Source organism: Lobosporangium transversale, assembly GCF_002105155.1.
Source record: "Lobosporangium transversale strain NRRL 3116 chromosome Unknown BCR41scaffold_10, whole genome shotgun sequence".
NCBI classification, from domain to species: domain Eukaryota; kingdom Fungi; phylum Mortierellomycota; class Mortierellomycetes; order Mortierellales; family Mortierellaceae; genus Lobosporangium; species Lobosporangium transversale.
The window spans coordinates 568,005-593,425 of NW_019028988.1; the positions used below are offsets into that span (position 1 = coordinate 568,005).

Sequence of the window (25,421 nt, forward strand, 5' to 3'; positions counted from 1 at the left end):
ACCGGTATTTATTCAAACATGAGTGGCCACACATTCAATAGCACTAAAACAAACATCTTCTACTGCCAATAAAGAGAGCAGGAAAATATGCGTCAAAGTTGTAGAGGAAGGAAAAATGAGACCCGGTCAGTAGGAATATTCCTCTGTGGGTTTGGATACATGTATTTATTTGAGCACTGGAGCAGAAGAGGAAAAAAAAAAAAAAATCACTGTCATTGACAACAGTCTATACATGATAACACGGACATGACTAGTTTAGGACCATGGGCAAATCCATAATTGGTTACCAAGGGCAAGATGAAATCGAATCGGGCATGGCATGAGGACTTTCATCACAAGATATGCCTAAGATCCATAGCACATGGATTCAAAACATACTCATACACAGTGCACACGTTCATCCACAATTCTAACGGACAATTCTACCATTCTCTAATAGTTGGACTGAAACTTACCATTGTCGCTTGAAGCTTGAATAACGTCTAGAAGATGTGTAACTTCAATTAAGTGATCGACACTTACTGTTCTGCTCTGTATTAAGTTGAAAATGAATAAGGAATTAAAGAAAAGGCGTACCCACATCTTTTTTATAATGTACCTTATTATTGCTACGATGTAGAGTGACCTGGTTGGTATCTCTGTACTCGTATCTGTTTTTTTTATTTTTTTATTTAACGTTTAAAAGAACGGAGCCGTTACAGTTTTTTTTTTTGTATTGCAGCAATGGGTGAGAGCAAGAGCACCCAGTTTGGGTTTTTCTGGGCTTGCTTCGACCAACTCGTGTCAGTCTAAAGAGATCCTTTCCCCAGTGAGGAAATTCAACAAATTCCAATAGTTGCAGCAACTTGTCGGTTTTCACTCCTCTTTCCCCTTCATCACAACCCTTCTCTTCATTACGATCACTCAATCATCTAAATCTAATCATTTCACCATTCATTCTCAAATGCATTCATCACGATCGTGTTGATGAGTATTTGTTTTCTCGGGATATCCATCTAGTCTCATATTCCCATATATCTCTCCATTTCCTCCACACCTTTCCAGCATCCACACTGATAACTTTTCAACCACTTTACCATTGAAACCATTTCAAGATCTATCCAGCATTAAATCCATCACCACCTTACAAACTTCTCTATTTTTTTTTATCCACTCATCCATTCATCCACTCATTCACTCATTCACCCATCCAATCCAACACTTTTCACCGTTATCCGCCCCTTCGACCTCTTCCCTTCCTCTCCCTTTATTTTGGTAACACACAATTTTACTACATTTCCACGGACCGCTTTGTCATCCCACGTTTCGCTGCACACATCCTATTCTACATTTCGCAAATTTGTTTTATTTCTTTCTGTTGGCTGGACCTTGTTCTTCGGTCGGTTATCCGGCGCGTTGGATACCTTACTGGTTCTACATTTCATCATTCAAATAATCGACCTCGGAAGGCAGAAGACTCATTAACAACAAACAAATCAGTATCATATACTCCGTCATCACCTACATCCCTCTCTTTTTCTTTGCCGCTCATCACAGCCAATGTCCGGCAACCAGTTCTCATATAATGATGGCTGGTTTGGCTCCTTACAAGCAAGTGAGAATGACACTTTGCCCAACCAACCAATGTCAAATCAAGATATGACTCTCGATGCCTTATTTAAATTAATAGGAGGAGGAGGAGGAGGAGGAGGAGGAGGAGGAGGAGGAGGAGGAAGGGGAGGAGGCTTCAACAAAATGGGACTAAATCTTGGAGCAGATACCAGTTATTTGGTAGCGACCATATATCTCACTTTTCTTTTCACGGTTGCTGTCATGATGAGTTTAAGAGCACGTACGCGCCTTCGGGCGTTTGCCTGCTTCCTCACCTATGTAGGATTGACCATTGCAATCATCGGTCTTCTGCGTGCCAAAGCTTACTTGAGTCCTGGTTGGTACTGGGCATGGAATTTTTTAGGCGAAGGCTTGGCAGTAGTGGCTTTAACTCTGACAATTGTCTCTGTTGGATCTGGTTTCTATCCTATGGCAGGGAAACGGAATCTCTATTGGCGGTTGTCTATGATTCTGATCAGCATCTATGGATTTCTTTCATTAGTGAATGTGGCACTTTATGTCAATGAAAAGCTCTACCCCCGATTGATCGACGGCCCAGCAGTTCTACAGCTTCGCAAAGACATAGTAAACGTAGGGTTTCAAAGTGTTACTGCACTTGCATATGAGCTTAAGAAAACGCAGACTATGAACTTGATTCCCAAATTTGATACCGGATTATATGGTGCGCAAGATTGGCGGCAACTTTGTTGGTCAGAGCGTGAGATGTTCTCGAGACCCGAAGTAGCTTTTTACTTGGCTCATCAATACCTCATGATAGCGACCTGCCTATGGTCTTGCATGTATCTCTTTGTTCCTTTGGTAATGCACCATCGTCATGGCCCTATAGGTCGACCTGTTGATAGTGATATGATGGCTGTCGGTGTCTGGTATCTGAGCTGTATCATGTTATTGGCTATTGTAAGTTAATGATAAACAACCTCCCAGCAATGGGTTTATTGATTTTCGTATTCATATGTTACAATGCCGCTGCTTTATTAAACTATTTACATTGTTCCTTTTTTCCTTTTCACACAGGTATATACGTCGCTCAATATAATGTACATTGCTAAGCCAGAGTACATTTTCCAGCAGCAAATGCAGGCATTAGATCTTTGTGTGCGCATAACTATCGGCCCTATCTTCTTCCTTCCCGCTCCAGGGTTCCTTTTGCGGTTTTATCGAGAGCATTTTAAAAAATTCAGGAGTCACAATAGCAATTCAGCTCGTAATGGTGGCGGCACAGGAAGGAACATGGGCTCGGGGAATCAAGACAATGGTTCCTTCACGAATGACAGCAATGCTCTCGCAAGCTTTCCTCAGCCTTCCATATCTTTAGACGACACACGAATTGGGAGTAGTCGAACCGATGGTAGTGCGACTCGTTGTTCTTTTGACATGAGTCCTGACAAAACTACTAGTACTCAACACAAGCTTCAAGATCCAACTAGTCCGAAAAGTATTTACAATCCAATGAAGATCTTTCAATCGCGTGAACGAGGTACATCTGTCGAAAGCAGCAGAGTTCTGAACAAGGATTTCGAATGTGGATCTTCGTCACAATCACAGTATGAAGACAGGTCCGAGTCTTTTCACTTGCCTTATTACAGCAGCAGCAGTCATAACACAGACACCGTAAACCTAGCCCTAATGGATTCATCACGACACTGTCCAACATCAACATTGGATAGTTATAATAGTAATGTCAATGAGTCTGAAAAGAGCAAAAAGACATATTGCGATCAGAGCCAAGTGAAGTCATCAGTTATCTTGGAGGCCCCACAAACGTCACAGACACTGCAGACACTACAGCCAATATTGACGGAGGAGCACTTGCGCACTGCTGCTAGCAGGAATGGGGCCTTTGCTACGAGCAGCCGACCAGATATGGAGTACACTCAAAATGGCTCAAAGTCCCATCAAGAGTACAACAATATGTTCGCTCGAGATTTAGAATCTAAAGGTTAGAACTTTTTTCTTTATTAGTAAAAAAAAAAAAAAAGAGAAGAAAAAAAAAAAAGCAAGAACTGTATTTTACCCACCAAGAAGCATGAATATAGCACTGTTGAGAATACACAGGCTGATAATTGTACATCAATAAATATATTTTACTTTTGCAGATAACACGACAAAGTCAGAGCAGATTGGAGAACATGGTTCTCAAGGTTCCAAAAATATGAGTTCTAGTGACTGCACTAAAGACAAGTTGAATAAGATGTCCAGTGATAACAATGATGGGGTTTCCGTCTCAGACTCTATCCCTTCCCTCGACACCCCGATTGAACAGCTCACGGGTCTACAGAGACAATTGGCCGAGCATCGTTCTGCACTTCTGCCCAAGGTACTTGCATACCAGGCCTATCATGAGGACCGCGCGACTGCAGAACCGTTCGACCGTACATTCCAACTGCCATCCGTCAACCCATATTGCTTGGATTCACCGCGTCCCAGTATTAATGAAGCTCGTACCTTGAGTGATCTACCCACCCGTTTGTCTAGCGATGGACTCTCAAAGGTCGATAAAAATGCTCTTTCTTCTACATCGTTGTCACCATCATCAACGGCAACAGGAGGTTTCACCAGTCGACTTGGATTGGGTATAGACCTTGAAGCCAAGTCACCTTCCCATATAATCGATCCCTCACTTTGGTCTACGCCTCCAGTATCTGCCCGGTCTAACTTTTCGTCAGAAATCGACAACTCATACAACATTACTTCTACAGGCAGTGGCAGCAATAGCAGTCATAGTAATAATAAGCACCGTGATAGTAAGTCCGTTGATGGCTTCAAAGCTGTCTTCAAGGCTTTCAATGGAGGCGATCGATCCGGTAACTCAAAGTCTTCCCAAGCCGCTCATGATCATAAGGATCGTAGCGGCAGCTATCACAATAGGAGGACTGATGGGCCACCGGATCCGAGCCAAAGTCCGATTGCTGCTACAGTGGAAGAGCTGGCGCAACTGTCAGTGGTCAAGAAACGCGATGATGAGATTCAGAGAGGCCCTCTAGCCCTTGATTATACAGATCCATATGATCATCGACCCGGCAAACGCACACAAGGGAGAGGCCCCGGTTACAACACAATCACGTCTGAGAATGCTAAAAGTTCATCCACGGTTTCTAAGCCATCGTCAACGCCGAGCTTGGGATCCTCCAAATCGCGTGACAGTCTTTCAAAACATAGTGGATCCTCTTATTTTTCCTACAAGGATAAAGATAAGGAAAAGGAAGGATCCTCGCGACCTACATCACCAGGGTCTAAAAAACCGAGCTCTAAGCAGTCCGCAGCAGCAGGATCAATATCGTCGCGCGCATCGCGCTCCAAGTCTGATTTGCCTGTATACCGTGAAGGTGTCGAGACATCACCACGGACGCCCGCCTTTGATGTGCCATTCCTCTTCAACTCCCTATCCGATGTTTCGTCCGCCGAGTCCCCAGTGTCTCCTCCTGCCATAGTCAAAACATCCTTGTCTCCTCCTCCGCGTCAAAGCTGGCAACGCTCAAAATCGTTCAAGACAGCGGGCACAACTCTTGGGGCATTTGCTAACACTGATATGAATAACACCAACAGCAACGAGCCCTGTGCGTCATTAGCAGGAAACCCGTTGCCGTTCCTAAGCACTACAAGGAGCTCAACAACACCCTCCGGACGACGTGAGCAGACATCATCTCCACTCCCATCTCCAAGTTTTCCTCATTCACTCTATTCTACCTCACAGAACCAAGTTTCCAATGAGCCTGGTCAAAATAATAGCAACAGCACCATCAGTACTAATATGAGTATCAACCAAAGTGCCGGTCTCAGTTTGGGATCCTCTAGAACTTCTCTCCGTGATCCGTCTGCGATCATAGTTCCCTCGTCGTTGCATTCAGCATCCAGATCACCTCCACTTGGATCACCACCATCACCTGGTTTCAGAGGCTCAAACGCTCGAAATTCTCCATCGCCTACACATTTTGGACATAGTATGAATATGGGTACTCGGAACTTATCATCATCACCACCCACATCCAACACCAATTATAATAATAATAGTAATAATAATAATAATAATAGCAGTAGTAACAGCACTAATAATAGCCAGAGTAGAAGCAGTCCATTTTCGAGCCACATTCTTGCAGAAGATCCGTGGACACAAGCCATGGTAAATCGTGCACAGACCAAGACGACTGCCACTCCAACCACGCAGACAGAATATGAATGCGGCGATACCGAATCTGGAAACAAAGATTGGGAGCATAATGTATCCAATCAATACTATGTAGGTGGATCGTATTCAAACCACCGCAGACCGTCCTTAGGAAGGACAGCATCCGAGTAATGACTTGAGTTTTTTGTACAATAGTTTATAAAAGTATAATATTATAAGGCATACAAAATAATCATGATTAAAAAAAAATAAAAATAAAAATAATAAAAAAAAGACCAGTGGTTATTTCCAGATATGATATATCAGTCTCAGCGAAAATATTAAAAAAAAGCCTCTCCCTTGTTCAAAGTGCTCAACAAAGTTGTATATATTAGAGGAAGGTGAAGATAAAAAAATCTATGTAGAAATCAAAGCCAGGAAGAAATTAGGCCATATAGAGTACGTATGGGAGATGAAAAGAAAAAGAACGTCGATCGTATTCCTGTTAAACTTTTTTTTTTTTTTTTTTTTTTTTCTTATTTTTGCATAATGTTGATAAGCCTAATAGTTATGAAAATAAGAATAAACAGTTAATAACCCGATACAATCAATGCCAAGGATTTGGATAGGTTTATTTTTTTTTTTTTTAAAAAAAAAAAAAAAAAAAAAAAAAAAAAGTGGAGCTTACCAATCCAATCCTTCTGTGAGTCCTTCTCCCTTGACAGCACTTGTCTTGTAAATACTCCATTGTCTGTTCATTAACGTGCTCAAACCAAGTGCATCCGAAACTTCTGCTGCAGTCATGGCTCCAGCCATATCCTGCTTGTTCGCAAACACAAGCAAGGCTGCATCCTTAAGCTCCTCCTCTTCTAACATAGCCATCAGCTCTTCTTTGGCTGTCGATACACGATCACGATCTACCGAGTCGACCACATAGATGACTGCATCCGTGTTGGCATAATAACATCTCCAATACGGCCGAATAGATGTCTGTCCTCCCAGATCCCAGACCTGAAACTTGATGTTCTTATATTGTACCGTCTCCACATTGAATCCAATAGCTAAATTAGAAGTTTAAATAATAGGAAAAAAAAAAAAAACGAGATTGCAACTTTGATTATAAGTATCACTTTAATATGTCATGTTGGGTTTGTTGTGTGGTAATTTTTACTGTAAAAAGAGGGAAAAAAATAGTCCATAAAAATGACTTACTTGGGATAGTTGTTACGACTTCACCAACCTGTAGTCTGTACAATATCGTGGTCTTTCCCGCGCCATCCAAACCGAGAATCAAGATCCTGACCTCTTTATCCCCCCAGAGTCGTCCAAGAATACGAGAAAAGATGGAGCCTATAACCAATTTTATTTTTAAAAAAAAGTGTAGTTAGCACCAAGCAAGCTCTTGCTTTTTTATGGTTCCTGAAATAAACTCGAATATACACACGTCATGCCAGATAGACATCCTTTTTGGATCAGTCCATTTTTCCTGTTTCTGAAGTTGATTCATAGTGATAACAGTGATTAGCTTGACAACATATTTTCATTTCCGTCAACCATGTTACGCCTTAGAATGTTTCCAAAGCGGCGGTGAAATCCTTCTGTTGTGTGGGATAGCTCCTGTACAACCCAAATGAGAACATAGGACTTTGTGGAGGTCGTTCATTTGTTTCCTGTAGATGTAAAAAAAAAAATAAAAAAAAAAAGATGCTTACCCATGATGTAATAAAAAAAAGTGTTGTAGTATTGTTCGTTTAAATGAATGGATGATAAAAAACAAGAGCAGAAAGATGAAGCACAATGAGAATAAAGTGTGAATGCTCGCTGTATATTGGTGTTTTTCTTCGTCTTTTTAATCTGACAAAGTCTTGTAAGGTTGTGCGATGGCGATTAGTGATGAGCAAAGGCATGCAGATTACTTTTTTTTTTTTTTTTTTTCTCTTGGCCGGTTTAATTACCCCTTAATCATAGAGTTCACGTGCCTGACTTGCTTTGCAAGATGTAAGGATTTTCTCTAGATCTGTGTCCTCTCATTCTTAGACTTTCAACGGTTCTCTTTACTTTGTTTTCAAGAAAGATGACTATCAATTAGTAGAATAAAAAAATCGAAAGGCAGCCAACTGGGAGCTAGGCTTTGTTAATCTGAACAAAACTTCGATCTCATGAATAAAATTACAGTAGTTTTTTTTTTTTAGTACTTTCTGAGGATGGAGAAAATGCTAATATACTTCTAAACGAAATTTAGGTCTTTTTTAACAAGAGTGGATGGTTGACATCGACAATGCTTTGATGTCGAGCACTGGTGGGCGCTTGTACGATACACATAAATATATACTTATCAATAACATGTCACCCTTTGAGCATGACATTTCCTCATGTGTTGCAAGACGAATTTTTTCTTCAATGGCTCATGCTCTCCCCCCCCACACCAATCTCCTGATTACTTTACTTGTGTCCTTGTATCCAAGCACCATCAAGAATGGAAATGCTTAATTTTTTATTCTCCACATGAAAGAATGTCCCTCTTTTTCTCCATCATCATTTCTTTCTTGTGCTTGGTCCATGTGAGCTCTCTGACTGGTACAGCTTACATAGTATCTTTTCTTTTCCTCACCCCCAAATAAAATGATATAATGAATCCCTTGGGGTGCGTGGGCGCCGTGGAGGTCAAGAAATCATACAAACCATGTGCATTTCTGGTGATAGAAAAAATGGAACATGCAAGCATGTGCAAGTTGTCAAAAAGCGAGCACAACACATTAAAGAACAACTCAGCATATCCATTAAAAAAAAAAAAAAAAAAAAAAAAAAAAGCCCATTTTTCTTTATCAGCAAGTGAATGTGTTTGTGCGCACACACCTGTGTGCGGGCTCCTAAAGATGGAGAATGAAAGAAAAGAAAGAAAGAAAAATTGAACATGAACACCATATTTCCCAACCCTCAAGCCTTTTGGATTGATTTTCACTTTTGCTTGCAATCGGACAGGCGAATTTGCTCTCGGTAGTTTCCCATGAAATGGTGTCTTCCTGCTCTTCCTCTCTGTTATTCTTCACATCTCTTTTGTTCATCTTTTAACATGAGGTCTAACCACCCAAGAGAGTCCTACCAAGAGAAACTTTTGTATGTGAGTGTTTTTATTTTTATTTTTTGGGCTCCAAACATCTCTAGACCGTTGGTATATTTTATTTATAATGTGTAGTCTTATACATACTGCGGAGAACCCTTCACAATCAATTTATTCTCCATTCATTTTTGTTTGTTTATTAGTTTGTTTATATTTCGCATTGGCTTATGAAGCAGTAATGTAGGCCATACATTATCGTTCACCACCATCTCGCTCTTCCCCAAAACCCCTTTTACGACTTCAACAAGTTGTTTGTTTATTTGTTTGTTGCGAATGGATTCAAGGAATTGTGACACTTCGTGCAACGTGGTGCAAGTAGGAAAACCAATTACGACCAAGAAGAAGGAAAAGACTTTTTTTTTTCATATTCATTGACAAGTTATGAGAGGTGCCTGGGCCTGACTTTTTTTTGTTTGCCTTCTCAAACACACTTTAGCATCTGTTCTCCATCCTGAAGTGCCTTTACAAATTATTAACTCGAAGATCCCTTTTAATATTGCTCTTTTAGAAAACTACAGTCGTCATATGTGGAGCGAGTAAAAAAAAAAAAAAGCTGCCTCAGATTTATTTTATTTTATTTTTTTTTTTTTTAGTTACGCCCAACAAGGGACCCACTTACCTTTAATATTATCCTTGCAGCTGTCACGCGCTGTGGAGAAAATATGCTGACTTGCAGATTAAATGACTGACTTCTGGACCAAATAGAAAATCCTTTCCACTTTTTCTCTCTTGCAATCCGATTAATTAGGCATCTCATTTCGTCTTAATAATAAGCAACGAACCGAATGCTATGGTCGATGGTATTGTCGCGTGCTGTTGCTGGCAATGCAAATAAAAGATAAAGAATAAATTATAAAAATAAAAAGTTCAGTCTGAACGGTAGAAAAAGAAAGATAGAAAAAGAAAGGAGCATTTAGTGCGACAAAAATATCGTGAGTTTCGCCTCCACTCCAAAGAATACAACTTGGATATATTCATAAGGATACGGAAGAGCAAAAATATAGAATATGTATACTACGCTTGACCTTTGCATTGCATTGCATTGCCTTCAGTACAAAAATATATTTCTGCAAAGTCCGTCAGTTCCAGGCTAACTTTCATTCGCTTTGCAGCAGCATGGATGGTCATGTTTTTTGGAGATAATTCTAGTCATTCAAACCAATCAAACCTTGAACGTCATGCTGTTCTGGTTTATCTTTTGTCTTTTCGCATGCGCGTCTTCACAAATGCTCCAAGCTCTTTCTTTATATATATTTCTTGTTTGTTTCTTCATGAGGACAGGGCAGCTTGAGTGTTATCTACATGCTCCTGTTTGTCGTTTATCTGTTGTGAATATATGCTTTAGTTTCTCCACTAAACTTTGCTCTTTTATTGGAAACCATAAATTAACAGGTTTAAAGTGTTGACGCCTTTTGTTCGTAGTTTAGAGTTGAATTGAATTGAATAATGGGCACTGCCTTTGGTTAATTCTATCCAAGAGATGGTAAGGAAAATGAAAAAGATTCTTCGCATGTGCTTGTTGTTCACTTCCACTCCACTTCTCTTTTTTTCCGTTCTTCATTTCTTTTTCTTTTCATTTCTTTCTTCCTCTCTTTCTCCATTGCTCCCCACAAAAGCGATCCTCGCAATAAAAAAAAATAATTTCAATCTGATTATTATCATTTTTTTTTTCTTCCCACACCTTCCCACACCTTCATTCACATCATCCCTCAACGACTCTTTCTTCCTTTCTCTGCACGTCTCGATCACTGCAACTTGCTACAGTAGGTGATTCCTTACTCTATTTTTCCTTTCTCTCCCCTTTCCACTCCTCTCCTTTTTTTTTTTTTTCTTATAAAATGCAACAGCTTACGCACATTTTAAAAAGTGGACCATGCTCCGCGGTACAATTTCATCCACTAAATCTTTACTGTATTTTGCGATCCATCATGGATTCGTGTCTAAAATTGCAAGCAAGCAATTGTTAAAAAGGATTGATAATGGGGCTAATTCTATCATCTCGACGCTTGGAAGAGCATCAGTGCGAGGGCGGAGAAAAAGAGGGATTTAAGCAAAAGACTGGAGAAAGTGACTAAATTGACATTGGTTTTTGAATTGAACCGTTTATTTTAATTTCTATTGCCGATCGATCGATCGAAGAAGGAAGAACGAAAGAAAGAAAAGAAGGAGCTAGAGAAGAAAAGAGAACTTGCATGAAGGCAATTCGAAAGATTGAGCCTTAATCTCTGTTTAATGGGTACAAAAAAAAAAAACTGCTCTAGCCCTCTAGCCAACTGGGTTTGTTCCATTTGACTTTCACTCTGTGGGTTCAGGACTCTTCAATTCACAACAGATAATTGGACACAAATCGGTATATCCTGGCCATCACGCGCCACACCCGTTCTTTTTTTTTTTTTTTTTACATTTCTATTTATTTGCCTTTGTTTTTTTTTTTTTTTTTTTTTTCCTCCTGCATACCCCAATGTACTGTCTGTCTGTCAACTTGACTAATACTCCCTTCAGTAATACAATATAGACTATCACTCTTCACAACCATCATCCTCACTATCCCTACTCTCTTTTTCACCCCTACAGCATCATGACAGTCGCTGTAACCCCGGTCGATCCTGACATCTCGCTGATCCTCCAGCAAAACCTTCCCCTTATCCACTTTCAAGACATACTCCGACTCAATTACAATGCCTATGTGCCTGGTCGCTTCCAAAAAGTCTACACTGGCCGTTGGAACGACCAAGATATAGAGCTAAGGCAACCCTTCGGAGATAACGCCTCAATTGAAAAGGAAGTGCGCCTTCTTCACAAACTGCGACACTGCCCCCAAGTTGCACATCTATATGGATATACAATTGAGCCCACCACCTCTATTCCTTATCTTGTGTTCCAACATAACGAACATGGTACCCTTCATTCATACCTCATCAATTTCCATCCACACCTCACCTGGTCTGATCGATATAACCTCGCCCTGGACATCTCTCTTGGCCTTCGCTATCTTCACCACAAAGGTTGTAAGCATCGCCATCTGCATTCTGCAAGCATCCTTATCGACACCAATGGCTCGGCAGTTCTCTCTGATTTTGGAAATAGCAGAGATTCTGAGGTGATGTCCTCACGTGAACATCCCTATAGGATGGCATACTTGGCACCTGAGAGACTATCCAAGAATGGATCACGGTATTCGGCCGAATGTGACATTTACTCTCTAGGCATGGTCCTCTGGGAGATCTCGAGCGGTCGTCCTCCATTTGAGGATCTTTGCACTTCTGAAAACATTCAAAGCGGTGCTATGACATCATTGGCACAAAATATCCTCGTTGGTCGCAGAGAACGTTCAGTTCCAGGTACGGATCCCATCTACGAAGAAATTTACACCCGGTGCTGGCACCCAAATCCTCAGGAGCGCCCGACGATTGACTGGGTGATTCAGACACTTGGCGCGCTCTTGAAACAACCATCAAGCGCACTTCTCCGGCAGATGGAAGAACTTGGGATTGTTGGTAAGTATTTAGATATATGGACTTGTATGCTTAAGCTATTCATTGCTTCTCATTTTACTCACTCTATTTTTTTTTCCTTCCAAAGATGATGAATTTCCCGTGATGCCACTTTCCCCTACCAAAACTTCTAGTTTCGCTGATGGATCATCAAAACCAATGACAATCAAAGTAGGAAAATCTTCCCACGAGAACGATTTGAGTGCACCCAGCCCTCTTTTCCGATCACGCGAATTATTGCTATCACCTCGAGAGCCCGATTACCTCCCACCTCCACCACAGATCCCACCTCCAGTGCCTCCAGTACCTCAGCGACGTAAGCTCTCAGCTGCAGCTTCCTCCACGCCTTCAACACCTTCGACACCTTCCATGCCATCTATGCGCTCCATGTCTGTCAGCAGCGGCAGCTCAAGTGGGTCATCTACTAGCAGTCTCGGTTATCCTGCAATACCAGCCAGGGATGCCCGTCGAACGTCGACAATGCCTCACTCTGCCGAAATCCCTCAATACAACGTCCTGCCTAAGCGTCGCAGCCCTCAGACAATTTGGGAAGCCTGTCAAGAAGGTAATGCGGACTTGGCAGAGTGGCATATCCTCACCACGGGTACAGATCCCAATAGTTTGATCTCTTTGCCTGCATATTCAATGCTCGCAGAAGTTGCACCAATTCATGTGGCATGCTTTTACCAACCAGAGACTTTGCTCGATGTCCTCAAGAGTCTTGAGCGCAATGGTGCCAATATGCAGCTCTGCACGACCCTCACCAACCAGTCAGCTCTACACATTGTCCTTGAGCATGCTACCAACTACAATCTGGCACTCGAGGTCGTCAAGTATCTGATGTTAGAATGCAAGCTGAGTGTCAATGACCCTGACAATCGTGGTTTGACTCCTTTCCACAAATACATCAAGAATCCTCATCTTAGCGACATTGTCTCTGTCGCAGGGTCGGAGTTGTACACGTTATTGCGTGAGAAGGGTAGGGCTAACCTCAATATGGAATCATTAAATGAAGGGAACGCTCTTGGAATGACTGCACGTTACCTTCGCGTGGATCTCATGAGGCTCTTCTTGTTGACGGATCTCTCTTGCTCAGAGGCCAAGAGCCTGAATTATGCTGCCAGTGTGGTTGAGGCGCCCCTTAGCGAGAGTCGTAGCTCTAAAGCTGCACAGGATCAATGCCGTGCTATCCTGCAAGAGTGGAAAGGTGAACGTGGTGAGACAAAGAGGATGCATATGGCTGAACGTATTTTGGAGCACCAGGGTCTCCTCTCGCCTTCAAGCCCCGTCTCGCTGACATCCTCACCTTTATTGGGACCTACATCAGCCTTTTCGGGCCCTTCTTCTTCTTCCAAGAATAAGAAACAAGGAGGGCTTTTGAGTGGTCTTGGCAAGTTGGGCAAATCGTCTTTTAAAGAAGAAACTAGCCCTACGCCAACGCCCTTGCCCTCTAAAGTCGTGACAGAGGTTGATGTGGCCAAGAAGGTTCTTCAGAGTAGTGCTGTGAAGCAGCGGAAACTCAAGAACTTGATTGCTGACTCTGGTTTCTGAAAGGAGAGAAAAAAATATGTCAAGCATTTTACATTTATACTTTTATATAGCTTTTTTTTTTTATTTTTTATTTTTTTTATAGTTGTTTGTTCTATATCCTGATACCCCAACCCCATACCATCATCCACGCCTGTCCATGGAATCGCACTATTATGATCGCGTACTCAGATACAGTCCTTGTATATACTTTCTTCACTTTCGTTTTCTTTTTTGCTGCATTTCCAATCCCTATTCTGTACTCATAAAGAAGTTAAAAAAAATAATATTTGCACCACTTATCCGTTTCCTTTTTACGACACAATACAAAGAGAAAATATTTACAGGAATGTACAACTCGATGAAAAGTTTACAATGAGCTAAATTTGCCTAATCAATGTTGCTACGGTCAAAGTTGCTTGCATCGGCTCTTTGTATTCCTTGTATACCTCCAAGTTTGAACATTTCTTTCTTAGCTCATTGCCATTATTTGAGACTTTGAATGTCCTGATAGTATGCCTTCTATACAGTTTGGCAATGCTCTTGGAGGAAATGTGCACCAGTTGGCAACTAAAGTGCGGCGTCACTTTGTACTCATACTTGGAGATAATGCACCCATATTTCACCTATTCTCACATTTGAAAACATATAAGAAAAAGTTGAATTATGAGAACAAGAAAATTCGGAAAAGCTTGATATTGAAGGCGACCAAGAAACACTTATTTTCCAATAACTGATCAATTGTATATTTGTACTACAATTTGCGATCTCACTGGTGATGTTGATCATTACGAAGTGATAACCAGAGTTAAGTACAATCACGGAGTATTTGGTTGGTTATTGGATATCAAGTCATCCGATCACCAATTTTATGACTTTTGGATGCATGACCAACATGCATGAATACTTCGCCCAGAGTCACGCTTTGGTCCAAGCCATTTATCATTTTGAGATATTTAGGGGGACAATATTGTTACAAGCTCTTACTGTAAATGTTTACTTGTTAGCTTTATTACCACTCATTCCCCCTACAAACATACTTTTACTAAATGGCATCTTTTAGAGCTCTTCTTCATGTAGTGCTTTAGACGGCATTATAGTAGATGGTGGGGGTAGTGCAGAAACGTAGCCTTTGTTGTCATGGGCGTTGGAATGACTCTATCAATACTTGTCTGTTACATTTTATTACAGGTAAACTATTTGGTATCAAGTATCCAAGTAACCAGAGAGAAATGAAGCGCTTGGTTGGACTGAACAATATGGCATCCTCCTTGCCTTTTGTGGAGATCGTTAGTTGAGCATAACCACCACGGAGAATGTAAAAAATAATATTAATCAATCCAGCTGCATCACATTGCCAGCAGAATTAATCGTACAGCCTTGAATTAGACAAAGGGCACATATTAGATGGGGGATGAATGCGTTTAGGCTCACTGTATCATGCCTGATATGAGAAATATGAGAAGAAGTAGTAGATCAGGACCTTCAATGATGATCCCAAAGTTTCAGGGGCCTTTCCATTTAATTCAAAAAGGAGGCGTTTGTTATCAGTGTGGCTCTTCTATCTTGATCAAGACAAAGAGGAGTAACGTAATTATTCTCTCGTGGGACAGTAGGCATAGACATATTCTCCCAGCAAAAAGGAAAAACGAAGAGATTCACCCACCACTGTTGTTCATTCCAGTTGAAGGTGACTCCTTTTTGTGCTTACTCTCCTCCCGCCTTCATCTCCTTTCAATGACGAAGAAAATGATCCTTTGACTCGGGATCGTTTGCATGCACCCGTAACTCCGTTCCCCCTGTTTTTTAAATTTAGTACGAATCCATCCATCCATTGGAGGAAGGAAGAAGGGTAAAAAACCACCTTCGATGCGCTGATTGGCATGTGGTGTTGGTTTCAGTTGTTGCTTATTTTTCCCCCCTACTCCATGCCCTCTGTGTTGACCATCAACGAGCACTGTAAGCAGTGTGGCGATTCCTATCATGGGCCAAATGAGGGATAAAGGAAGGGACCAGGAAGGCCTTGATGAAGAAGACGAGCCATAATGAACACCATTCCTTTTCTAGTATGCCTCCTCCTTTTGCCTTTATCCTTTTTATCTCTCTTCCCCTAATCCAAGGTTGCGATCACAGTGCAGAAGGCGCAAGCATACAACACACGCACACGCACACACCCAGTCGCCATGCACCCCTTGGAAAACAACAAAAACTTTATTGTGATATACACTTCTACATCCATTCAATCCCTCTGACCCCTTCTTTCTTCCTCCTTTGTTTCCCTCTCTTCCTGATGTTTGTTGCCGGGTCTTTTGTATTTGCCTGTCTCCTGTGAACTTACACCTGCCCCTTGAGCCCATGCCCTTTGTGTACATGTCCTCTTTTTCTCTCTATTCCCATCTAAAATGTATACTATATAAAAATACACATATTTTTGCCTCGATCTGTGTACTCCGTGTCTTTCCCCCCTTGATCACCCCTTTGTAACATTGCCAGTTAAGAACAATCTCCTCTGTTTATTCTCCTCGCTACCTCCTCTTTTGCTTTGAATGACATCTTTTTGCACCTGAGTTTTGGTCAGCAAATGACTTTTATTTAGACAGAAAGACTTCTTGATCAAGAAACAACAGTGATAGCAACCACATCCTCAGCCAAACAGGGACTAAAAAAAAAGGCATGAAAATCCATCACAACTTTACTTCAATACGCGTTATTGGATATTGTGGTAGTGGGGTCTGTTATGCAAGGACGTCTGCAGGTCTTTCCGTATCACCCTGAAGTTAATGTTCTCAATAAGAATTTTAGAAAAGACGCGGTCTTGTAAATCAGCATAGTTGCTATTAACAATTCTCTGTACTCCATGATGAATTTTTTCCTTTCCTTTCCTTGTTGCAGCAACTTGAAGTGTATGCGTTTAGATTTCCGCTTTTCTGATATAATATTGAAGGTTGGGCCTATGACTCCATGAGAAAACATGAGAGGACAATGATATAGCCTGAGGAAAGGGTAACGCAATGATAATGCGACAGAGTTACTTCAATACACACGCAATTCACACGCAGTGGCATTTAAATTGGATCTCGACCCTTGTTTTTATAGTTCTCCTGTATGCTTTGACTACAACTGACCATACAAACCAAGGAAGCAATTCTTCCCAGTCTTGATTGTTCATTTGGGATGAAAAGCGAATGATTTGTTCATCCTGTTTTCCTACCTGTCTTTTTTTTTTTTTTTTTTTTTTTTTTTTCTAGTCTTACTTCTGTCTTCATCTTGACGATCCCAAGGAAATAAAAAAAAAAAAAAACCAGTTGCAATTCTTCTCCTTTGTGTCCTCCTTAGTTCAGGTTCAGATCAACCCTTTTCCCTGATCCCTTGGGGGTGTTGAATCTCCCTCTATTTTCTCCATCTTCGCTGTCACCTTTCGGTTAGAAATCGGGAAGGTTTATTATCGCACAAGCCAAGAAAAAGAAAAAAAAAGATCCTCGGCTAAAACAAAACACCATTATACTCCTTTTTTATTCACTTCATCCATTCATTCGTTTGGTTCTCTCTTTCTCTTTCTTTCTTTCTTTTTTTTTTCTTTCATCTTTTTCTTTTTTTCATATCTGCTTTCTATTGTTTTCCCTCCGCTTTTGACCACTGTTGGACGTTACACTGTTAGTGACCTTGCATTTGTGATTACAGAAGCTCACATTAAAGATTTGAAGGTAGCGCGGCATGTACTTGCCTGTCTTGTTCAACATCCTCGATTGTTATCGCTTTTGTTTTTATTTTTATAAACAATTCGTGCCTTCGTACATTTGGATAGCGAATAACCAACAGTGGCACTCACTTCATCATGGCCGCTTCACCAGATCGTCTATTGGGATCCACACAATACCTTACAAACAACCAAGGTATAGCATCGTCTCCTAATTAATGTCTATGAATGCGTCTACTGGCTTTTTTTACCCTTGTCTTAGATATCTACATTTGAGAAAATGCAAGGATTTGTTTCAACTTGTGCATTTCAGTAAAGCAATTACAGCCGATTGAATCTCTTTCAACTCTTCACTTTTCATACATTCGCATTTATTCCTTATTAATCTCACACTCTTGTTCTCCTCTTCCTCCTTCCCCCTTCCCCTTGCTCCCTTTTTGCTCCCCATCCTCCCTCCCTCCAATCCCATACAAGCATCTTGAACTCACCCGTTCACTTGAGCCTGGGTGCTACAAGTCCATTCTTATAAATTTAGACTACAAATGTTCCATTTTCTTTATTGTGTTTTTCTATTCAACAGCACTCTCTTCTTATTCAAACGTCATGCAAACCCCTGGCTTCTGAGAATAAGCACTCCTCAACTTTTTTTTCTTCTTCGAACCCGTGCTACTCTTGTTCACCGAAAAAAAAAAAAAAAAAAAAAAAAAAAAAAAAAGCACTATGAAGACACTTTAATTTCGATTGCCTAGTCTCACAAGTCTTTTTCTCCCTATTTTCTTCACTCTCATTTTGTTTTCCCATATCGACCGCACAAACACAAACAGATTCAGATCGTCGCGGTTCTGTTCCAATACTCTCCATGCCCTCAGACCGACAAAGATCACAATCTGTGGAGCGGAGCTTTAGTCAGCAGGAGACGTATTCTTCTGAACATCAATATCAAACTCGAGACGATTGGGCAAGTCGCCGTGATACAAACATCCATTCACATTCACGGGCATCACAGCTACGTAGATCATCACCTTATTATATCGAACAGCAAGAAGATTGTCGTTATACACAGCACCATGACTCGTACTACGGCGAAAATGAGCCAGAATATCGCAACAGCAGCCACCACTACTTAAATGGATACAACGATCATGTTCCATACTCAATAAGCAACACGGGCTCTTTTGAGGAACACTATAGTGCTAATGTAATGATGAGAAGTGAACATATGGCTGAGAATGGCAATATTCGACTGGACAGTGCTAACCAAAACAATCATAACAGTAACACCCTGCATCACTCTACCATCGCCAGCAATAATGGTATCCTGATGGGCAAGCATCGTAACAACTCAATCTCATCCAACACTAGCTCCAACAACTCATCCTCATGCTCAGTCAATAAGCATCCCTGCAAGTTCCCAACGTGTGGCTGGAGCTTCAAAAGATTTGAACACTTGAAAAGACACATGCTTGTCCATACAAAGGAGCGACCGTTCGTTTGTGAGTTTCAAGGATGCGAAAAGTCTTTTAGTCGGTCTGATAACTTTTCGGCTCATTTGCGTACTCATACCAAGAAATCGATACATATGCGTAAACCCGATCGTCATATGATGGGTCCTATAGGTTTTATGCCAATGGGCATGGGCGATGGACACATTACGGGCTCTAACACGACTGTAAGAGCCCCATCATATGGAGCAGAAGCAGGTATGACAACACCAGGAGGGATGATGAACTCCAGTCACTCCGGAATGGCAAGCCCACGATCATCTCCTGGGTCGACCCAGATTGATGCTGCTTCCAATGGTGGCACACCAGGTAAATTATCATACTGTATCACTTTTTTTTTTTTTTTTTTTTTTTTTTGTTGACTTAATCCGTAGCATAAGGAATGAAAGTGAACCTGTCTAACACAATGTAATAACGCTTTGACAGTTCATGTGAACTCCCGTAGGGCACCATCTCATTGTCTACGTGCAACATCCGCTGACTATCACAAAAGGGCTGAGTATGAGACCTCACCATCAACGCCGACATCATTATCACACAGCTCATTAGATAGTCAATATCGTCGCCAATATCATCACCAACGTTCACAAAGCTCTTCAGATGTGCATCCATATGACGCTCGTTCAGCAACAGCAAATTCTCTTGTAAAGCCAGAGCCAAGGAGCTCCTCTCCTAAATCAGTTTATGCCGGGTCAGCCATCTCTGAAATGGAATCAACAAAGTCAGCACTAGTATTAGCAACATCAAAAGCCAGCTCCAAGAACAACAGCAATAACGTTGATAACAAGAATGTACCAACATTCAACGCCATCAAATTGGATATTAAAGCTGTGTCGAACAACCCTGATGACGTTCAACTACATAATCAACATAACTTAATGATGGAGTCTTTCCACGCTCAGGCAGCAGAGCATGAGCGAGACTTTGATCACTATCGTGGATCTCCTGGCCGTCGGAAGCCAGTGCATCGCCCATTCGATGCAGATCAACATAACCGTCATCACCCAATCCTTAGACCTCGGTCACTCAGTCCCCCATCCTCTCTTTCTTCACGCTGGGAGCCCAATGTAAATGATCATCACTACCACGACCAGCACGGTTTAACTCTGTATGAAGCTGGTCATAACGGGCCCAATCCCAACCCTAATGGCGAATCTCCTACGCAGCCTAACAGAGCGACTTTGTCCAATAACAACATGTCGATGCCATTTGCATCTCATTTCGTACCATCGAATGAAATGTCTGACCGTCGTAATGGAGGCTACGGCTCTATGATGCATAGTGAAGGCGAAGAGGATATTGACTATGATGGCGCAGACAGGCTATCAAGGGATCAAAAGAAGAGTGGTGACAAGGCAGATTTCTATAAGCCGACTCATCATCTCTCGCATGGCATTTACGAGTCTGTCCCTTCATTCCAACTACCAGCACGAAGCCATCCAGATGGGCGTATGGACTCAGTACCTATATCCATGGACGAAGATGAAGATCCTATGCGCTCTCCCGCCAGAGATTGGCATATAGCAGAGGGATACAGTGGACCATCATCCTATCCGGATTATCCTCATCATCGCCATTCGTTTTCGGAATATAAAGTTGACCATTCCTCTGTGGCTGATAGTCGATCCCATGCAGGCCCAATGATGTCTCCAAACAGGATGCATGTATCTTTGTCGTCATCATCCTTATCGTCTTTGACTTTGCCTAGTCCCGGCAGCCAACAGCAGCAAAATCGATATCAGCATCATCATCGTTCACAATCGGAGCAGTACTATTCGACTTATCCTCACCATATACCACTTTCGATGCAGACTTCTATGGTCCCCAGCAATAACCAACACTCCATGATGATGGGTGTAGGGGAAAGTGAAGCAGTAGCAGTCATGATGCCGGGAGTTCATCCGGGGCGGATGCGTGGATCGGCTTCGTCTGCCAAGAACCATTGCTGCTCTGTGCCAGGGTGCATGAAGCGATTCAAGCGGCTGGAGCATTTGAAGCGCCATATCAAGACTCACACATTAGAACGGCCCTTTGCCTGCACAATGCCGGGATGTAACAAGCGATTCTCGCGTTCTGATAATCTCTGTAAGTATAACTTTATTCATAACAAAACACCTACTTCTGAACGGCACTTTGGCCTAGTTTCCTTTTCTTTTAGTAGTAAACACCTATTGACATAAAAAAAAAATACTTTCTCCTTAATAGCCCAACATACCAAGACGCATCAACGTCAAATCATGAACAAATCGCACTGGAAGCAACGAGCGAGCTTGTCGAGCATGTCAAGCATGTTTGAGTAAAAAGACTGTTTGATGTAGTTGTATTTATCATATCTCATTTCTATTTTTTATATCCCTTGTATCAGCTGTTACTTTACTTATTATCTTTGTTTCCATTCGTCGCTTTTCTGTCTGTCTTTCTGTCTTTTTTTTTTTTTTTTTTTTTTTTTTTTCTATTTGTATGTTCGTTTATTGTCAAGAAAACATGTAAATAGTCTCATTTAACGCGTCGATTTCTATGTGAATTATTAAAAATATTTGTACATATTCATTCTTTACTTTTTTATTTTTTTTATTTTTATTTATTTTTTCACGGTCGATTGACCTCTAAATCATCTTTTTAATACTTGATGATTTTCCATTTTCTGTAGCAAAAGATGAGTTTGAAGGCGTGGTAATTACATGAAACCTGGGTATGGTTGTTGTTGGTGCTGTAGTCACAGAGAACCATCCTTGTTGCGGTTGCTCAGCAAGGGGCATAGCCCCCGTGGCGGCCGTAAGCGCCGCAGTTGGGTTAAACGAGGGTTCTGTTATTTTATTGTACATGTACATGTTTGTAGTCGTCATGATTGGGACTTGAGGGTGATGATATTTGTGCTGTTGCTGTTGTTGAGACTTTGGTATTGTTGATATAAGATGTGACCACCAACTATCGTTGTTGAGAGGTAACGGTTGCCGCTCTTGTTGTTGTTGTACAAGCTGGGGCGGAAGCTGGCAATGGTGGTGCAATTGTTGAGCCTGTTGCTGCTGTTGCTGCTGTACTGTCCACTTAGGCTCTGGGAAGGAAATGAAATTATGCTGTGGTATCGAGGGGTGGGATGGTGGTGAAGGTGAGGAAAAAGTTGAGGATGAAGGATAGTAGGTGGAGGAGATGGAGGACACGGAAGGTCGTTGGTCTAGAGGGGATGGGACGCCAGTGAGCGGTAGCGGGTGTTGGGGCCTTCTGGCGTCATTTTTCTTTAGTGGGTGCGTATCAAGCGATCGCATCAAAGGCGCGGGTAGACGATCCTCATAATCAATTGAAGCGTGTCGCTGACGCTTAGGCGAGGCAGGATAACTTGGAAGCTGGGAGAACCCAACAGTAGTTCCACGAAGCGCAGGGTTTGAGTTGGGTGGTGATGACGGTGACAAAGATTGAGTACGCTCTTCGGCCTCTGCTACCACTGCTATTAGGCGAGATGCGGGGGAACCTATGAAATGATTGTAGGCGGACGTAGTAGTGGGGATAGGCGAGCCGGCAACAGGTGTTGATATAGATGATGGTGGGCCCAAGTACGAATTGGTTAGAGCAACTGGAACGACCCAGCCCCCTTGTTGTTGCTGGTCTTTGTACTGCTCACCAGCTTTAATCTCAACTTCAGCTTTTGCTCCTAGACCCGGGTCGGCTTCATTAATTGCCATTCCTAACATTCGCTTTTGCCTTTGTTCCTCACGTTCACGACGATGATCTCCTCCTTTTTTAGATCTTTCTTCGCAATTGTTACTGCTGGCTCCTGAACTTGTTTTTCTGCCTGCTTCTGTTGGTGCAGCGGGTCCAGACTTTGAATTGAGACCACCTCGGACTCTCTTCTTGATCACGTCCGTCTTGAGACTCAATGGGCGGACACGGCCGTGGAGCTTCAGGAACAGCCCACAAGCATTGCAAAGCGGCTTTCCTCCTTCATCTCGTCGCCAAAGAGGCGTTCTTTTTGTGCTGCAGTTGGTACACTGCGTCTCGTTCGATGTAGTGGGAGCGGTAGCAGAGCTGATGGCAACTGAGGGAGCAGCAGTAGTTGGCATAGACGTTGTAAAACCCTCATCCTCCGTATCAGAACTAGTATCAGTCACATCGATTTTTCTGGATGATATTTGCCATTGAATATGATGGAGTTTGCTTTGCTCGTTAAAGAGTGGGTTAGCCATACGATTAAGAGTCATATTGAGCCTACCCGAGGTAATATCAGTAACAGTTGCAGGGTTGTCTGTAGTAAAATAATTATATTGATCGTTCGATGTAAACCAAGGTGGGGCAGCAGACACCAAGCATCCTGTAGATTCAATGTTTGTGGTTTCCAAAGGGCCGTCAAACGGGTTCATTCCAAATTCACCACCTGCCTGCTGCTGTGCGAGAGGGCCTAGGGAATACGCATTATCACTAAGTGACGACGCTGAAGAGCTCTGGAGTACCATAGGATTATCGAATGACTGTTGATGGGCCGTGGATTGTTCAGGATAAAAGAGTGCCATATTAGTTGCATTCCCTTTCAGCTCATTTACTTCAGTGTTAAGTGCCTCCACTCCAGTCATCGGCTGCAGAGGCCGGTGGTGCTGAGACGAAGAAGCGAACAGAGCGTTGAGAGCATGGGCATCGTCTAAATTTGTTGGTGGCAACTTTTTTTTGGTATTGGCATTCCCGTTAAGGTAAAATTGATTAGTGAGAAGATAAAGATGAGTGTGTTTCTCGGACAAAGCTGGTGCACAACATTACTCAATATGCCTAGGTTTGGATTTTACCTCATGTTCAGATGACATATGGACAGGTGGGATAACCTTCATGGGGTATATAGATCTAGGAAGACAAGCCTTCTTCGACTGCGTAGTAGTATCTACGCATAGGGCCTCAGGTAAGAAGCCCATAGTAGCGGTAACGTCTACATGACCGTATGAAGAAGCAAGTGTCATGGGGCAGGCATCCTTAGCTGTATTTGGTATGCAGGAATTGGAGGCACTGGTAGCAGGCAGTGGTGGGTCTTGGATGTTGGTATTGAAAGGGCGATGAAGTGGGGAAGGAGGGACATTCGATCTCTCGAAGAGATGCTCCGCACTTGAAAAATCTTGCGCACTAATAGGTTCTTTCGAGCTAAACAAATGCAAAAACGCGTTGAGACACATGCATTTGGTATTGATTGGGGATAACAAAAGATAGCGGAAACGTGGACGTTCAAGAGGTTGTCCCAATAGAATACGATCGGAGACTGAAAAAATACAAAAAAAACTCAAAAAAAGCCATGGTCCCACAGGGCATGAAGTGTTTTTTTTTTTTTTTTTTTTTTTTTTTCAAATGAAAAAAAAAGGGATGAACAAAACAAACAAAGCCAAATTGTTTTGCCCAATTGCCCATATTTTGGACAACTTTTTTTTATCGTAGTCCGTGTAATCAATTCGTTATCTTTGTGAGCGCTGTTGTGGATGAAGAAGCTCTTGTTGTGGTGTTTGTAGTTGGACACTTCCAACTTACGATAAGGTAGAATAAACACACACAAAAAGCTTACTCATTTAACAGTTGGTGGCAGGGTTCTACACGTGATCATTCAATTCAACAGAATAGCCAGAAAGACCTCAATCGTTTACATTTACTGAGATAATTACAATAATGGAATATTTGTACCGCCACCCTGCAAAATACCCAATGTATATAGTATTGTTGATAGATACCAAAGGAGAATACAAAGATAAGAATAAAACTATTGTGGGAACTATGCTTTTCTTTCTTTTTTTTCTCCTCAAATGTGATAAAAACAAAAAGCGGAATAGAAAGTTTTCAAACTGATAAGTGTTTTAAAGTACAAACCTTGGCATGCAAGCATCTGTGTTAACATCGTCTGGGGCAGCGTCAATAGAAATGACGGTGTCAGTCGAAGAAGCTGTTGAGCACCTCATAGCCATCATGCGCCATGTCAGATTTTCAAGTCTCCGGCCATTGGGCAATAAGTCTTTAGCACGACAGTATTGCTGCCAAACTTGCGCAGCAAAAGGGCTGTCTCGATGCTTATTGGAGGTCACTTTGTTGTTATCGCCATTATGATTGCCGCACTCTTTATCTTCTTCATTACCCTTGGCCGGGCTATCACACGGTGCATCGAGATTCTCCCAATTAATATTAGAAGCGGAGATAGCCCCTTTAGGTTCTTTAGATGTGCCAGTAGCTATCGTGATACGAGACGGTACATTTGTCAAGGTATCAGACAGAGATAAAGAGGATGATGATAAGGATGAGGGGGGACGAGAGATAGGGACAGCTGGTTTCCGTTTAGGGAAATTAATGGTTGCGGCCGAGAGTAAAGATCCAGAGGCCGCGAGCTGTGAAGAGAAGGATTGTTCTTGAT

General features: G+C 41.9%; 8 protein-coding genes across 8 annotated transcripts; 6 read left to right on the top strand and 2 right to left on the bottom strand.

Annotated features, from left to right (window-relative positions):
- Positions 1–1,733: 1,733 nt before the first annotated feature.
- BCR41DRAFT_385111 (hypothetical protein) lies at positions 1,734–5,244 on the top strand (the record flags this gene model as incomplete). The annotated part of the gene is made up of 4 exons (XM_022027641.1): positions 1,734–2,508; positions 2,626–3,550; positions 3,708–5,041; positions 5,158–5,244. Coding segments are annotated over 4 exons (3,121 nt in total), but the record flags the coding sequence as incomplete, so codon positions are not given.
- Positions 5,245–6,252: 1,008 nt separating this feature from the next.
- Positions 6,253–7,614, bottom strand: BCR41DRAFT_385112 (ADP-ribosylation factor family-domain-containing protein; the record flags this gene model as incomplete). Its single annotated transcript, XM_022027642.1, has 4 exons — positions 7,429–7,614; positions 6,929–7,066; positions 6,405–6,777; positions 6,253–6,277 (listed from the first exon to the last, which is right to left on the bottom strand). Exons 1-4 carry the CDS (start codon positions 7,430–7,432, stop codon positions 6,253–6,255), a joined length of 540 nt encoding a protein of 179 aa, XP_021883390.1. The 5' UTR covers positions 7,433–7,614.
- Positions 7,615–10,153: 2,539 nt separating this feature from the next.
- On the top strand, positions 10,154–10,875 carry BCR41DRAFT_16151 (hypothetical protein). Its single transcript, XM_022019660.1, has 2 exons — positions 10,154–10,600; positions 10,791–10,875. The coding sequence occupies exons 1-2, from the start codon at positions 10,318–10,320 to the stop codon at positions 10,802–10,804; spliced, it is 297 nt and encodes a 98-aa protein (XP_021883391.1). The 5' UTR covers positions 10,154–10,317; the 3' UTR covers positions 10,805–10,875.
- Positions 10,876–11,415: 540 nt separating this feature from the next.
- Positions 11,416–12,423, top strand: BCR41DRAFT_302646 (kinase-like domain-containing protein; the record flags this gene model as incomplete). Its single annotated transcript, XM_022020680.1, has 1 exon — positions 11,416–12,423. The coding sequence occupies one exon, from the start codon at positions 11,416–11,418 to the stop codon at positions 12,421–12,423; it is 1,008 nt and encodes a 335-aa protein (XP_021883392.1).
- Positions 12,424–15,752: 3,329 nt separating this feature from the next.
- Positions 15,753–16,454, top strand: BCR41DRAFT_16183 (hypothetical protein). The gene is made up of 2 exons (XM_022019663.1): positions 15,753–16,262; positions 16,357–16,454. Exon 1 carries the CDS (start codon positions 15,885–15,887, stop codon positions 16,188–16,190), a length of 306 nt encoding a protein of 101 aa, XP_021883393.1. The 5' UTR covers positions 15,753–15,884; the 3' UTR covers positions 16,191–16,262; positions 16,357–16,454.
- A 2,431-nt stretch (positions 16,455–18,885) lies between these two features.
- BCR41DRAFT_288586 (hypothetical protein) lies at positions 18,886–19,122 on the top strand (the record flags this gene model as incomplete). Its single annotated transcript, XM_022020311.1, has 1 exon — positions 18,886–19,122. A coding segment is annotated over one exon (237 nt), but the record flags the coding sequence as incomplete, so codon positions are not given.
- A 388-nt stretch (positions 19,123–19,510) lies between these two features.
- Positions 19,511–21,479, top strand: BCR41DRAFT_349756 (hypothetical protein). Its single transcript, XM_022023527.1, has 2 exons — positions 19,511–21,142; positions 21,263–21,479. Exons 1-2 carry the CDS (start codon positions 19,765–19,767, stop codon positions 21,355–21,357), a joined length of 1,473 nt encoding a protein of 490 aa, XP_021883395.1. The 5' UTR covers positions 19,511–19,764; the 3' UTR covers positions 21,358–21,479.
- Positions 21,480–22,878: 1,399 nt separating this feature from the next.
- On the bottom strand, positions 22,879–23,049 carry BCR41DRAFT_278148 (hypothetical protein; the record flags this gene model as incomplete). Its single annotated transcript, XM_022020200.1, has 1 exon — positions 22,879–23,049. A coding segment is annotated over one exon (171 nt), but the record flags the coding sequence as incomplete, so codon positions are not given.
- Positions 23,050–25,421: the final 2,372 nt, after the last annotated feature.

Coding starts and splice junctions, on each gene's coding strand:
- BCR41DRAFT_16151 (XM_022019660.1), top strand. CDS start 10,318: ATGGTAAGGAAAATGAAAAAGATTCTTCGCATGTGCTTGTTGTTCACT.
- BCR41DRAFT_16183 (XM_022019663.1), top strand. CDS start 15,885: ATGAAGAAGACGAGCCATAATGAACACCATTCCTTTTCTAGTATGCCT.
- BCR41DRAFT_349756 (XM_022023527.1), top strand. CDS start 19,765: ATGGAATCAACAAAGTCAGCACTAGTATTAGCAACATCAAAAGCCAGC. Junction 21,143..21,262: donor CTCGCGTTCTGATAATCTCT/GTAAGTATAACT, acceptor TCTCCTTAATAG/CCCAACATACCAAGACGCAT.